The sequence below is a fragment of the Bombus terrestris genome, chromosome 9, assembly GCF_910591885.1.
Source record: "Bombus terrestris chromosome 9, iyBomTerr1.2, whole genome shotgun sequence".
In the NCBI taxonomy this organism is placed as follows: Eukaryota; Metazoa; Arthropoda; class Insecta; order Hymenoptera; family Apidae; genus Bombus; species Bombus terrestris.
In genome coordinates this window covers 17,588,607-17,602,752 of record NC_063277.1, presented here as the reverse complement: position 1 = coordinate 17,602,752, position 14,146 = coordinate 17,588,607, and the positions used below count along the sequence as shown (strand labels likewise).

Below are 14,146 nucleotides of genomic sequence, written 5' to 3'. Positions count from 1 at the left end.
CGGATCGTTGAAACAGAATTTCCTTCTCTTTCAGACGCGATGGAATCCTTCGGCGTTGAAAGTTTCCTAATTATTTTTCATCCGTTCTATCGAAAATGTAGACATTTTACATTATTTTAACGATGTGTTTATTCCTTTTGTAATAAATTTCTTTCGCCGATATGTAACGTTGTTCGAAGGACAAAATTATTATTTTAAAAATATAGTTTCATGTCTGGCATAAAATAAAATCGACAGATTTACAGACTGAAATAGATCGTAATAATAATTTACAGACTGTGAAAAACATATTAAACTCATTGCCTAGATAAATCTTTTTATTTCGCATCTTAAATCTCCAATACGTTAGAAGATTCTTACATATCAATATGTATATACTATAATATTAGTACATTTATGTATTCTTATGCGTGAATTATTTCTACAATTATTATATGCATTTTGTTAAGAGTATATATTTCTATTTCGTAGATATAGATTCTACATTTCCTTTACTCTATCACTATTACCATTATTATACATAACAGTGTAACCATCTTCCGTAATTCAGTTCTAACTTTTAACATATTCTCCATGTAAATATTATCTATATTAATTGTATTAACCCTTCCATCCTGGAAAATAGCTTTTAGATGTATATCGCACAATCGAAGCTAGATCGTTGTGCGATCAATAAATGCACGGGCCACTGTCTTGATACGTGTTACATTTAATCCATTCTTTTTTACATCGTTCATGTTCCATTGTTCAAATACCTAACGATCTAACGATCTATATATCCGTATAACGCATAATTGCTACTTGGTCGACACGGTTTTGACCAGCGATCAAAAAGAGAACAAAAGTTTGAAAAACTTTAGCACGTATAACGCGTGCCACATTCTAATGCAATTACTTCTCTCTCGAAAGGAAACCATTTCCAAGTCCTTGAATATTATATCTCCATTTTAACGCTAAAACTACCAAACTAAGGAGAAACGACTGATTCGTAATCTTCAGAAATTTTATAAATTTACTACCGTGCGTTTTTTGAAGATTCGAACGATAATTTAATTTTTTATATCCTACTGCTATTTTACTTTTTATATTATCAAGCGTCACGCTAGTGTTTCTTGCGTTAAAAGGGTCCAAAAACGTAGCCATTTCTTCTTCCGATTTACAGCATTGCAAAAATCAATAGCTAATCGATATTACTTTGCGTTATTCAACTATGCGTCATAATGAAAGCGTTGAAACATTATTTATCACCTACCACGTCTTAATTACGCGTAATAATTCTCTGCAACGACGTTCCAACATTCTGCCAAAAATGATATTGATATTCCAAAGCTAACGGTATAACACTAAAACCGATGTTTCCATCGATATCTAATTCTAAGGGAAATTACGAAATGCAGAGCAACGACAAGATTGCACGATCGATTAAAAAACGAAAAGCGTAAAGAAAAATCGCTGCAGCCTCCGGATTTTGTGAAATTTCTACACGTTCCACAACTACTTTCCCCGAGTCGATGAACGTTATTGCAACTCGCTGAATTTCCCAAATGCGATTATGTAAAATCCGACGGATCCCAACTGGTTTCGCGATGGTGCCGCGTATGGTGTAAACGGCACGTAACGTTCGGGAACCCGTTTGCAAATCGCGCCACTGCAATCACACGGTGACACAACTCAGGGAACGTGATCGGCTACCCAGAGGAGTTTCCGGTTTCTGCGGCTAAAGGTCGTGAGATAACGAGTGAACCGGATCGTTTCCATGTTGAACGAGCCGACAGTTGTATTTCTCAGCAACGAAGGGACAAATGATTCAGCAGTCTAAGTACGAATTCTACGAACTAAGCTAGATTGACTTGTGCTATATAAATTATAAGGTATTTCTAATACGCGTATGTAATGTAAAACATGTGTGTAATAAATATATGTATAAACTTGAATATAACGTTAAAACAGAATAAAATAGAGTATAACGTTACTAATAAATTAATCGGCTCTGTAACTATGAACAGAAACAAATAAATAAGTAAATAAATAGAAGCATGCAATTATTGATTAATATTTCAAACGATTATTTAAGAAACCTAACGTTCGAGGAAATAAAAGTATTTGCCTAAGTGAAGTCTAACGATCTTTCGGTAATTCAATGCTAAAAATTCATAGGGAATTCCTTAAACCTGTGCTATCTTTTTGAACCTGTGTGTGCTTTTTTCTTTTCTTTTTTTTTTTTTTTTTTTTTGATACAATCATCTCGAAACAATTCTTCCGAGCATTATGCGTCAACGTATTTTATACGATATAAACCTGTGAGAATTACAAAAGTCCAATTGAACGGTAGAATGTCCTCGACGCCGCTTTAATTGACCGGAAGGTTTTTGTACATCCTATAAATCATCGCGTCCGCCGTTTTGTCGTTGAGGGCCTTGGTAGCCAGGTCATCGGCAAGCATGGCGGCTACCGCTTCTGCAGCCATCAAACCTACGGTCGAAAGTTAATCGTGAATCTATGATTAAGCGAGTTAATACGTTGCATGTCGCGCATGGATGGTCATGGGGTGCATTAAGACGTCCACTGAAAGTGGACACACTTTTACTTCGCTCGATCGATGTCAATACACCCAACCACTTTTACTTTCTTCCATTGTTTCCTAGTAACGCGCGCGAAACCTGCGTTTCTTTCGATAGCGAGCGAAATAATCCATCGCGACAACGGAATTAGTAAAATCGATCGGTTCTCGTGGAATAATCGATTTATAATAATTTTGAAAATATTTGTCGAATATTTATACGAGCTATTTTTTAGGCATTAGTGAGAGATTTAAAGTCCATAGAAAGCACATGATATGGGAAACTATATAAAATATCTAAATTAGAGCGTTGATCGTAATATCTAAAGTGTGCGACAAATTCGTCTTTAGCCTTCTTACGTATATGTCCATCTCTTTTCTCTTACATCTAAGAATATTAATTTGCATAATTGTGCACAGGCTACCTACGAACGATGATGAGGATATTTTTAATAATTAGAATTTACGGTTTACGGAAATTTAAAGATTTGTTAATTGACCGAATAAAGCTACAATTTAAAATAGATTGATCGTAAAAAGAATTCAACGAACGTTGATTCTTTTCAAAGGAAACGTTTTTCTTTCTATGATTCTCATATTTTATGTAATTACACGCATGCCTGTCACGTTCCACGATTTTAACATGCAGCATACATCATCGGTCGTTGATATTCAACCGCAACTTTTTAGATCTATTCACGTCGCTTTTCTCTATAAAATTCCACTTTTTCCGGCGATTTTCACGACGTCTGCTAATTAAGGAAGAATACCGGTTCTATGACGTAACGAGGACAAACGAAAAGCTTTTACATAATGTCCCGTAATTGCTTTGTTCCCACCGTTTCCCATTTACGGACAAAATAAATATTTTCTCAAGTACGCAATATGTTATTGTTATTAATTCCATCTTTCGTCTAATAATCATTTTTAATCAATAATTTGTGGCAATAATTTTTTAACCACCAATTTTATTTCTACTCTCGCATTATATATTTCCTTCGAGTTGAAATTTAATTCGTAACGCGTTATGTTTCTGTGGCTGTTTTAGACATAGCTTTTTACCGCTTTGGAAGATTAAAATCTTCCTTCAAAGAAATACTATATTTAGTATAACATATTAATACGTATATTATTTAAGTCAGATTTAATTAGAAGAGTCAATGATTAGACAAAATATAAATAATACAAGAAACTCACTGTGACTGAGAATGGACTTCACTGGTCCCTCTTCGTTCATTCCTTGAAGAGAGACATTTTGCTTCCTGGAATTCAATTTGCTTCTTGCTGCGCGAACAATTAACGCATCCTGTCCACTGGCTTTTTTCAATTCGATCGTGAAGTCGCCAACAACATCGGCTGCATTCGTTCAGATCAACAAATATTATTTTAAAAATATCGACTAATTTTTATAATCATCCTCCTCTGCTTAGTTCTTTTAATTCTTTCTTAATCTTTAACATTATTGTCATTCTTTTTGTAACTATAAATTTCCTGTCATAAAACTTGCTTTTCGCGACAAAATTTCCATCATAACTAAAAATATTACGTACTAGGAGAAAGTAACGATCAAGAACCAACACTTTTTTCCCGCAACCAATAAACTTGACACAAAGAGCACACTCACTGAAGTTGCCATTCAGCTGTCCGTTTCCTCTCACTAGTTCCTGGCCAACTTTACCCATCAGATGATAATCGGATTTCACGCGAAGCAGGGGAATTCTGATTTTCATAATGACGTGCATAACATCATCCTTGGAAATCGGTAGAAAAGAAATTGAGAGATAATTAACAACCTTACCGAGAATAATAATAAATAGAATGATAATAGAATAGTAAATAGAATAATAGAATTCAGTAGAATAATAATTCAGATTAATTATTTAAAATAAGAAAGGGGAAAAGTGACCATGTCGATTTGAAAATCCGTGAGAAATCCTTCTCAAGTTCTAATGAACGACAAAAAAATAAAAAAATAAAAAAAGGAAAATAACGCCATAACTAAAACAAGTAGAGATACGAATTGCACACTAGGAAGAACATAGTGTGTACTTACATCGGTATCATTGCCTCTATGAGCACGCTTGTGTCTAGCCCCTTGAGCAAGTTTCTCTTCCCCAGGATTCTTTCGATCCATTCCACCATAATGATAGACCAATTGCATCCCTTCTTCGAAGTATCCTTGCTTCTCCTGATAGTTTTTCGCGTATCTAGACAAACCATCCAATCTCTTCGCCTCTATGGCCGCCTTAACCGCGTCGTTCCTCTTCATCAAGGATTCTCCCTCGGTACAGTTGCGACTAATAACCCGTTTATTCTCGAGGATATCCTGTTTACATCGGTTAACTACTTTACTGCAGCTTAGCAACGAGATGAAGGTATATATACATTGCAATATCTATTTATAATAGTAAATTGCTATTATGGCGTTTACGAATAATGAGGCTGACGTTAAATCGTTGGTTCGAGTACCCGCTAATTTTCTCATGATTAAATGCTGACTCTGATAAAGGTACGTATTATTGCCTCTTTCTAAAGTTTTTTCGATCAGCTTCCCAGGAAGAAAATTTTAGGATTTCACGCAGTTTAAAAATTTGTCTAGCGGTTTATTTCAGAAATTTTGCTGTTTTTAATATTTTGGGAATTTTCTACTATTTCTTAGGAACTTTTAATGCTTCCGTAGGATTTTTCAAAATGTTCTGTAAATTACATTCAAGAGTTTCTAGGATTCATACCGTTTCTAGGATCTTCCGCGCAGCTTTTAAAAATTTCCATAGAATGTTTCTACAAATTATTATAAGTTTTCATAGATTTCTGGCTGGATTTTTAACGTATTAAAAAATTCGTTTCATCGTGATGGTAATTTTACTTATTTACAAGATGTTGGTCCTAACATAATCGCAAGGAAAATAATTCCACGATTCTATCTGTTATCTCAAATTAACATACCTACGACAGTAGGTTCACACGTATCCTCAGACGATGCTACTTAATGTAGAATTGTTGTACTATCTCTCTACCTAATCGCATCAGTGTAGCGGCATACTATTTATTAAATACCAGGAAGTTATAGAAAAATGAACGTTATCCCTTTTTATTTTACTTTCTAGCGGAAACTCGCAACATCAAAAGCAGGAAGAGGAGTCGATTAGCTTACAGGAAACACGTAGGAAAATTGTTATCATCGACTTTTCTACGAAATTAGCAAATCAAACATCTCCTCCTCGAAAGAACATTACAAAAATCTTCGTTCTCTCAACGGGTAAAATCATTTCGTTACCTTTGAAGCATCCTTCGTACCAAACACTCTTGCATCCCCCTTAGATTTCATTCTGTCGTTCCCAAAACGCCTCACGCCGCCATTACGGTTCTCATCTGCGTAAACTATATCGATATAACCTGGTTGTTCCTCTAAACGTTTCGATTCTCTACCATGCGCCTGTTCTCTGCTAATCTGTCCAGGAACGAACCTCTGACCCGTCACTGTACTCTCCACGTTCTCTGATGCCGAAGTCTCAACATCCTCGTGACGTTCCTCGGCTCTTCCCCTAGCGAAATTCTCTCTTCTATAACTCTGTCTGCCGTGTTCTTTGTTCCGACCATCGTAAGGACCCGATGCAGATCTATCGTAATTCTGTTTCTGTTCAGAATTCTTTGAATTGAAACCAGAATTTATTGCGCTCATCGCATAAATCATTTGAACGTCCGAAGGGTACCTCAAGTTCTCTATAATTCGACTGGTGTCCGATTTTGAGAGAACCTTTGCGTCTTCCATGCTGTAAGTCCCAAATCCAGATTCTTGATGCAGTTTGTGATTATTCTGAGGGCGATCAGTCGCTGGTTCCTTCATCTTCTCCGCTTGAATCTTCATCAAGAAGGGATCGTATTGTCTGAGTCTTTCGAAACGACTTTCTTGCTCCGTGGCGCTAGCCACGAACTTGTTCTCTTGGTTAGTGGCAGAGACAATGGCCTCGAAGCTTTCGTTTTGTTCTTTAGGTTCCTTGATTAGTGTATGGAATCTGTATCTGATGGAGTCCAGATCTCTCAGGTCGCTGTAGCTCACGTAGCCAGCCTCTAGCTCGCTGAGGTTCGATTTCAATCGGCCTCGAGCTATGTGGATGCTATCCAGCGTTGATTCGTTTAGTCCAGCGATCTCCACGTTCCGAAGAATTATTCTGTAGCTGGTATTTCCTTCGGATTGATCCACTTTGATTACCGGCACCTTTAGTGGATCTAGCTTGCCGGCTTTAGAGAATCCTCCTGATAAAAGCTTCGCCCACAGTTGTTGAGACATCTCTAGCAAGGATCCCTGACAGTTCGCCAGGCTCAACAGACCCAGAGCTAGGAATGTGACAGCTACAACCTTCGTCATCACGTGTGTTTATTTCTTGAACCCTTTCTCGCTACTGTAGATCCAGTCCTTCAGCACTTGAGTACTTCTAAGTATCTTTAAGTACTATTTTTTAAATATTTCGATATTTAATCAGCTCTTCAGAAGCAAAGAATCTTCAAAGGAAGTTCACCAAAGTATCATAGGTGCTTTATATTATAACATTTCTAAGTGTTATGATTGAACGCTTAGAATCTCATCGCTGAAGAATCAGAAGTCTTCGGAGAAGTTTCTATTCCACGCTTTTCATCTCCCAGACGTAAATAGGCTTAAACACCAAGAGAACAACGATGGCAACCACGATGAAGACCAGAAGGAAGCAGAAGAGGGCGGCGCACATCAACACTTTGGCACCTGGACCGATGATTCGTTCTTCTTCCAGGCTGTTCTCGATTAATTCAAGACTAAAGCCAAGTCGACAAGATCCTTCACGATCATTACTATCACTGGTTAGCGTCGTTCGACGTTTGTCCCTAAGGCGTGTGCTCGTGCAAAAGCGGCGATCGCGAGTGGATGATGCGTTTTATACAGCAGCGTGGAAGGGCATCGGATCTGGGCCATGGACCACTCTGATTCTTCTGATACTCGTTAACTAGGTGTTCTTTCTAGTTGTCTATACAACTTTTTTTCTTTCTTCCTCTAGCGGCTTGAACATCGCGTTTCGCCCTCGATGCGACGTAATAGGGGGCAAGGTCCTTCCCCGACCTTAAGTGGAAGACATTATGGCCGCAAATAGCGCACCACCGGAGTTGTTCGCTGTTGCGTAATACCTTCTTCTTAAATGTACATCGCAGTATGTGGTAGCTGCGACATGACGCTTAATGGGGAGCGTAGTTGTGCTTTGTTCAATGATTCGGTGGGAAGGTTGGGAAAAATGTGGGGGGGAAATGGGGAGGTGCGACGAACTTGGTTTTTGGGTGAAGGTGAGGCTAAGTTTTACAATAAAAATATGGTTGAAGGTTTCCTTCGAATTTTTATTTAGACTCGAACATGCTCATCTATTTTCGTGTGTTCTGTTATGCCTGGATGAAAATTTGTTAGATTTAAGAATTTTTACGTCCGCGATGTAACAATTGTATTATTATCACAAAGAAATAAAAGTCAAATAAAAACGTATCTTATTATTTCAAGTCGGTGTAAAAGCTTGGTATTTTGATGGAAAATTAATATCCGATTAAAAACATTCGCAAGGGAACGTTCGTTAAGAAGATTGGAAACAATATTTTTTACTTTCTCGAGTCGATGAATTAATTTGCGAGGAAATTCAATGGACACGAAGGAATGACAAGTGCGATAAAATTGACACAAGACAAATATCGGAGCATTAAATTGCGTAACCCGTAAAAGGGAGTGCAGGTGTAATAGAAATGACGATGTCAGCGGATTGGCAATCAATAACACGTTGGCAATTTTCGATGGCACAAAATTATTTCGCGATCGAACATCGTCGTGACAACAACAATGCGGTTCTACGGATTTTTCTTAATACTTTTGGTGACAAGTTGCTTGTCGATTTCTTCACTTGTTCCAGAACTCCGTAAGTACCCTATTTTTCTCGTAAACGTCGCTACACAATTTTTACTGTATCTTCTCCTTTTTTTCATTTTATCTAAACGAAATATTTGAAGTAATATTTACATTATTTGACTGAAACTATATATTTTCTAAGATTAATTCAGTGCAATTTTATTCAATAAAGCAATTTTTAGTAGTATTTTAAATTAAAATGAAACATTTGCTTCTTAAATATTTCTTGCTGCGATATTTCTTAAAACACCCGGTATGCAGGCGTTATCATTGCAAACTGGAACACTTGCATTTAATTCACGATGAATCGTATAGAAAATCATGCGATCTAATTGTACAAAGAATTCAGGTCTAACTTGAATTCTGGACGAGATTGAAGGCTAATAAACGGCGAACATAATACTTGGATTTTTCTTATAACGAAGGGAAAACACCTGCTCTATTTATAATCGATGAATAATGAAATATTTCATGCGAATTTTTATATAAAGTGTAATTCGAATCCTTTCTTTGTCGGACATTTTATATAAGTAACGGATAAAAATGAAGTATTTAACGAATGAGACATCGAATTTTATTTTTCATTTTGAATCGGTGAAATAAAACAATGTGATTCCTTTTAGCATCGTTCTTGAAGATATGTCATCAAAGTGATCCATTCCTCGACGATTGTATAATGCAAAGTGTCGTTTCCTTGAAACCGCATTTAAAAAATGGAATAACAGCTCTTGGGATTCCAGCGTGTGAACCGCTTCGCTTAGAAGAAATCCAAATTGACCAAATTTCCGGTCCAATTTATATTCACGCGAGGTATAACAACGTGTCCATTTATGGTGGCACTAACTTCGTACCTAAGAGCATCAGGTATGTCCTTGCATTTCAATCAACATCTCTATGTATTTTTCTTCCTTTCTATTCCTACTCACACGTCGCTCAAAATACGTACGATATATTGGATTGGCAACTAAGTGATCGCGGATTTTGTCAATACTACCTATTGATAAGATCCGCAATCATTTAGTTGCCAACGCAATAGTTTGTAATTTCTCGTATATGGATTTGTCGGGTTTTAATCATTCGTCAGTGAACTTTGTATATTCCGAAATATTTAATCGCGATAATTTTCATCGTATATTTCGCTTGTATCGTATCATACCTGAATTGATGAAAAACTAACAAACCATACGTCACTGATCCCCTCAAAAAATTAAAATAACAAAAAAAAATAATAAATATATATATGTAATGGTAATAAAAATAAACCATTTTCTTTAAAAAAATGATCTCGTAATCTTAAGTATTTAGATCAACTCCACGAATAATATCTTTTTATCAGCTTCGACTTAGACAAAGATGTAGTACACCTGGATCTTTACATTCCACGGCTGGAAATGGTAGCGAATTACATCATGGATGGTAGAATTATAATGCTACCAATCACAGGAAATGGTATCGGATACGGAAACTTCACAGACATCGATGCCATTGTCGCTCTGCAGTTGGAACGTTATCGTAACGAGAGAACAGGATTGATTCATCAGAAGGTGGACGACATTTATGTCGATTTTGAGATCGGCCATGCCACTGTGCGCTTAGATAATTTGTTCAACGGCGACGAAACGCTTTCAGCCGCCATGAATCTTTTCCTGAACGAGAACTGGAGCACGGTGATAACGGAAATAAGGCCGAAATTGGAGGAGACCGTTGCCATGTTGGTCACGAATTTCACGAATACGATTTTCTCGGTGTTTCCGGAGGATGTATTATTGCCACCTTGAAGTAAAATATTATATATTTTTTTTTTCTCTTGTAAACATGTTAATGCGATGTATTGATTGATTTTGTAAGTTTTTCTAAATTTTTATATTTTGTTTTTAAATACTATTTTCGAAGTTGTTATAAAATTAGAAATTCCAGTTATTTCTATTTTATCTTAAAAATTTCTAAACATTTTTTCAAGATAATTTTCAGATCTTTTTCAACGATTCTTTAATTATTTGAAAATACGTGATTAGTATTCGATAATTAATTTTACAGTTTCCTGCAATTTATGAGCCTAAACGAAGATAACCACACGACGAGTGTGTAAATCGTAGAACAGCATCGTAGGCGCTAGTAAAAGTCTTCGCTCAGTTTTATACCGAAAGCAAATCATTATATCATATTGCTTGTATTTTTATTAGAATTCTATAATAAATAAGAAATAAAACTATCTTGTTTTTCCAGATTATAAATTTTCTTACTTCGAAGCTTCAATTTTTGAAAAATATATTAACTGTAGATTCTCAAATGGTGTCAGAAAATAAAAGCAATTACATATGTACGATATTATTTTAGTACACGATAAATAAGACTTGGATATTGATCTTTCTGATTAATTTCTGATTGAATTTTATAACAATATAAGTTCATCTCACTTACATTTGTTATTTCAGGAATTTAAATAGATACATATGTATGGTTTTATAAATATGAACAATGCTCTTTGTTTAAATAATATTTTATCCGCAACAGACTTGAATTACGAATCAAGGGTCGTAATTCTTTGCTGCTCAACTATTGTCGTGGAGTAATGATACTATTGCGAAAGACGCTGCGAAGAAATTAAAGACTGAGAAATCAACGGGTCTGTTGACGTAATTTTAGGTCAGCTAATCGGTTGCTTTTAAAAATTATTAATTTACGAGACATTTATATTATCCTGCTTCCTTTCAGCGTCAATCATTGCCATTGGTATTACCGAAAAGATCCTAACTGCACGAATGATTGTGTGCGTGAAAACTGTTTTTGTTGCTGCAATGCATTTGCTTCGTTTTCTTTGCTTGAGATGAGAAATTATTTAAAAAATTCAGAGATTAGAAAATTAAGAAAAACAAAGTTTTATAAAACTTTTATTTTATTTAATAAAGTTTACAAAATATTGACTTTTTTAAACAGTCCACGAGAATCAGTAACTTCCTTTGCAATTACGTACCTGTGTTGCAAGATAATAGTCTTTAAAAGCCTTTCGTTCATCTTTGCGAAAGTATGTATAGTCACGTTCAAGCGAATGTACCTCAGCCGACTACAATGTAACGCATTCGTAAATGATTCTCGATGGGAATTTGCATATATTCCGAAACACCTTTGGAATTATAATACCTTTAACATTTTCAATAATCGATGTACGATGGTACTACCAAACAATGGTCGAAACAGTTTCATAAATATCACAGGATATAGTACTCGTTACTGCAATTGTATAGTTGAATAATTATTACGAGATCTGTTTGCATTTAATTTAATTATTGGTAATAGATGATTAATACTCCTGTCTTCTTCCCTATGATGATTTTCTGTTGAATTTGAAATTTGTAATTTTTTATTATTATTATTGCTCGTTTATCATATACTTATATTTAGAAACTTTCGAAAAATTACTATGAAGATTTTCCATGTGCTTCTCAACGTTCCTTATTTCCAATTGCAGAACCGTTCTTCCATTTCTAAAGTATTTATGTACATTTGTAAAAATCTCGTATTACAAAGCATTGATGTCGACATTTGGTTTCTTACGAGTTATAAATTGGGCAACAGCGACAAGTTCTTTCGGAATTTATTCAAACACCGTGAAACATCCGAAAGTTTCAAGGTCCCTGAGCGACTAGCTGGATCATTAAAACCGGAATGAGTTCGTGAAGTACTTACTCATATAACGCCTATGTCTTCCTGTGTTAAAAGTGAAGAATTCGACAAACTAAATCATCGTTATTTTATTTTTGATATTTGAAAGGAAAAATTGCTTAATATTTTTTATCAAAGACATTTACTTAAAAATGTATTTAAATAATTTAAATTATCTAAACTAACGAAAATCGATAATTACGAATGAATTAAATAAAAGACCGTGTTCGCTAATGGAGCATTTAGAAATATGACAACTAAATTCTTTCAATTTTTCAAGCAGAATCTTACATTTTCTAGCGGTAAGTATATCCATTTAAGATAGATTCGTAAAGTAAAAAATTAAGTTATTTCTTTCGAATATCTCCATCTACGCAATTTAATTAAATTTAATTAAGGATCATACGTGAAATATGAATTTCTGATAGCAAACTTTTGAAAATAAATTGCTGACTTCGGTATATATTTATTCTATCAGATTGGAAGAAGTCTTGCAAAATGTAGTTTTCTTCGTTGCTTATTTCCGAGTAATTTGTCAAGCATGCAGTGCACGATCTCTATCAAGGACCAATTCGAAAAGACAATGCCGCATTATACATTCATGGCCAGCTATGCAACGAACATCGTGACTTACTATTATCAGCCATTAATACTTCTCGCCAGAGGCTTAAAATAAACTATCAATTTTTACATAATACTTTCAACCACTAAATTCCTGTTTCTTCTTTAATTTTGTCCCAATCGATTTACTCGTATTATACATAATTCACATTCAAGCATTTTCTGCTCAGTCACTCTCAGAGTAAAATTAGTTAGACGAGTTAAAATTTAGTTGAATGTAATCTTATCGCATCTTGCCTAATTTAATCGATGCTAAGAAAGGAAATAACGATGATGTTATTAAATTTTATTAAAAAGAATTGCACGTCGAAGATATCGGGATTTATGAAAATAATATTTATCGATATCAAAGAAAAGACAATTTGTAAGTAACTGGTTTAAGAATAACAACGATTAAGAAGGACTTCATAGAAAATTCCAATGTTCGTCGTCCTTGCAATCTCGAAAAAAACAGACGATGATGAATGTTTCCCAATAAAATTTCGCTTGCTATAACCTCGATCCCTCTCCTATAAAAGCCGACCTAAACGTTTCATTTATTACGCAATATTTCACGCACTGAACAATTATTCGCACGAACATCTATTTTTCCTCTAATTTCGACGATTCTCCAAAACTGACTTTCGTCATTTATGAAAAAGCAGAAGACAATGGCGCGGAACAAAATGAGCGAAATTACAAAGAAGAGCGCGAGCAAGCGAAACAAGGTGGTTTCACAATGAGCATTCTCCATCTGCTTGAATTAATATCATTAAAATACTCGTAATAGGTCGTTTGGATGATGTAGAACTCTCGCAATGATCCAGCGAAGCGCGATTGCGCAAATTATACTGTTCATTCGGCAGTGCATAGGTATACGCTTTTCTGGGTCCGACTCTTATGTTTCTTCGGCACCATATTACGTAACGTTAGACTCCTAAAATTAAATGTCTATAATAGGCAAATTCGATTAGAAAATTGCACGGTCTCGATAGTTCTAATATAACGAGGGTTCTGGATCTACCTACGGTTTATCGAACCACATAAGCGTGTAATAATTGACTTGTGACAGAAATGTGTGACAGTGAATTGCAGACACATTTCTTTCTTATTCACAGTATCGTAATAGCGTTGTTAGTTGTCTGACAGGCGAATATTATGACTTTTTAAATAACGTGACAGGATAATTGATTTAAATTGAAAATATATTATAGACATATAATATATTCGTTGATATTCAGTCGTTGTTAATTGTTACTTTAACCTATGAAACAATGCTGTAATTAATTCTATTTCGTTAAGGATGTTTCGATTACCAAGCAGGTAAAATATTGTTTTACTTCGGGTAAGATATTCGTATGAAATGGAGATAAAAGGAATGCGAAAACAGGGGAGCGTCCGATGAATTA

At 35.2% G+C, this 14,146-nt stretch overlaps 2 protein-coding genes across 2 annotated transcripts; one reads left to right on the top strand and one right to left on the bottom strand.

Moving 5' to 3' along the window:
* Window positions 1–575: 575 nt before the first annotated feature.
* LOC100643049 lies at window positions 576–8,373 on the bottom strand. Its single transcript, XM_003397958.3, has 5 exons — window positions 5,838–8,373; window positions 4,614–4,886; window positions 4,185–4,311; window positions 3,758–3,916; window positions 576–2,472 (listed from the first exon to the last, which is right to left on the bottom strand). Exons 1-5 carry the CDS (start codon window positions 6,927–6,929, stop codon window positions 2,351–2,353), a joined length of 1,773 nt encoding a protein of 590 aa, XP_003398006.2. The 5' UTR covers window positions 6,930–8,373; the 3' UTR covers window positions 576–2,350.
* LOC100646065 (protein takeout) lies at window positions 8,363–11,753 on the top strand. The gene is made up of 3 exons (XM_003397982.4): window positions 8,363–8,484; window positions 9,098–9,338; window positions 9,811–11,753. Exons 1-3 carry the CDS (start codon window positions 8,409–8,411, stop codon window positions 10,250–10,252), a joined length of 759 nt encoding a protein of 252 aa, XP_003398030.1. The 5' UTR covers window positions 8,363–8,408; the 3' UTR covers window positions 10,253–11,753.
* The last annotated feature ends 2,393 nt before the right edge of the window (window positions 11,754–14,146 follow it).

Coding starts and splice junctions, on each gene's coding strand:
- LOC100643049 (XM_003397958.3), bottom strand. CDS start 6,929: ATGACGAAGGTTGTAGCTGTCACATTCCTAGCTCTGGGTCTGTTGAGC. Junction 4,887..5,837: donor GTACGAAGGATGCTTCAAAG/GTAACGAAATGA, acceptor CGATGTAAACAG/GATATCCTCGAGAATAAACG. Junction 4,312..4,613: donor ATAGAGGCAATGATACCGAT/GTAAGTACACAC, acceptor CCGATTTCCAAG/GATGATGTTATGCACGTCAT.
- LOC100646065 (XM_003397982.4), top strand. CDS start 8,409: ATGCGGTTCTACGGATTTTTCTTAATACTTTTGGTGACAAGTTGCTTG. Junction 8,485..9,097: donor TTCACTTGTTCCAGAACTCC/GTAAGTACCCTA, acceptor GATTCCTTTTAG/CATCGTTCTTGAAGATATGT. Junction 9,339..9,810: donor TTCGTACCTAAGAGCATCAG/GTATGTCCTTGC, acceptor TCTTTTTATCAG/CTTCGACTTAGACAAAGATG.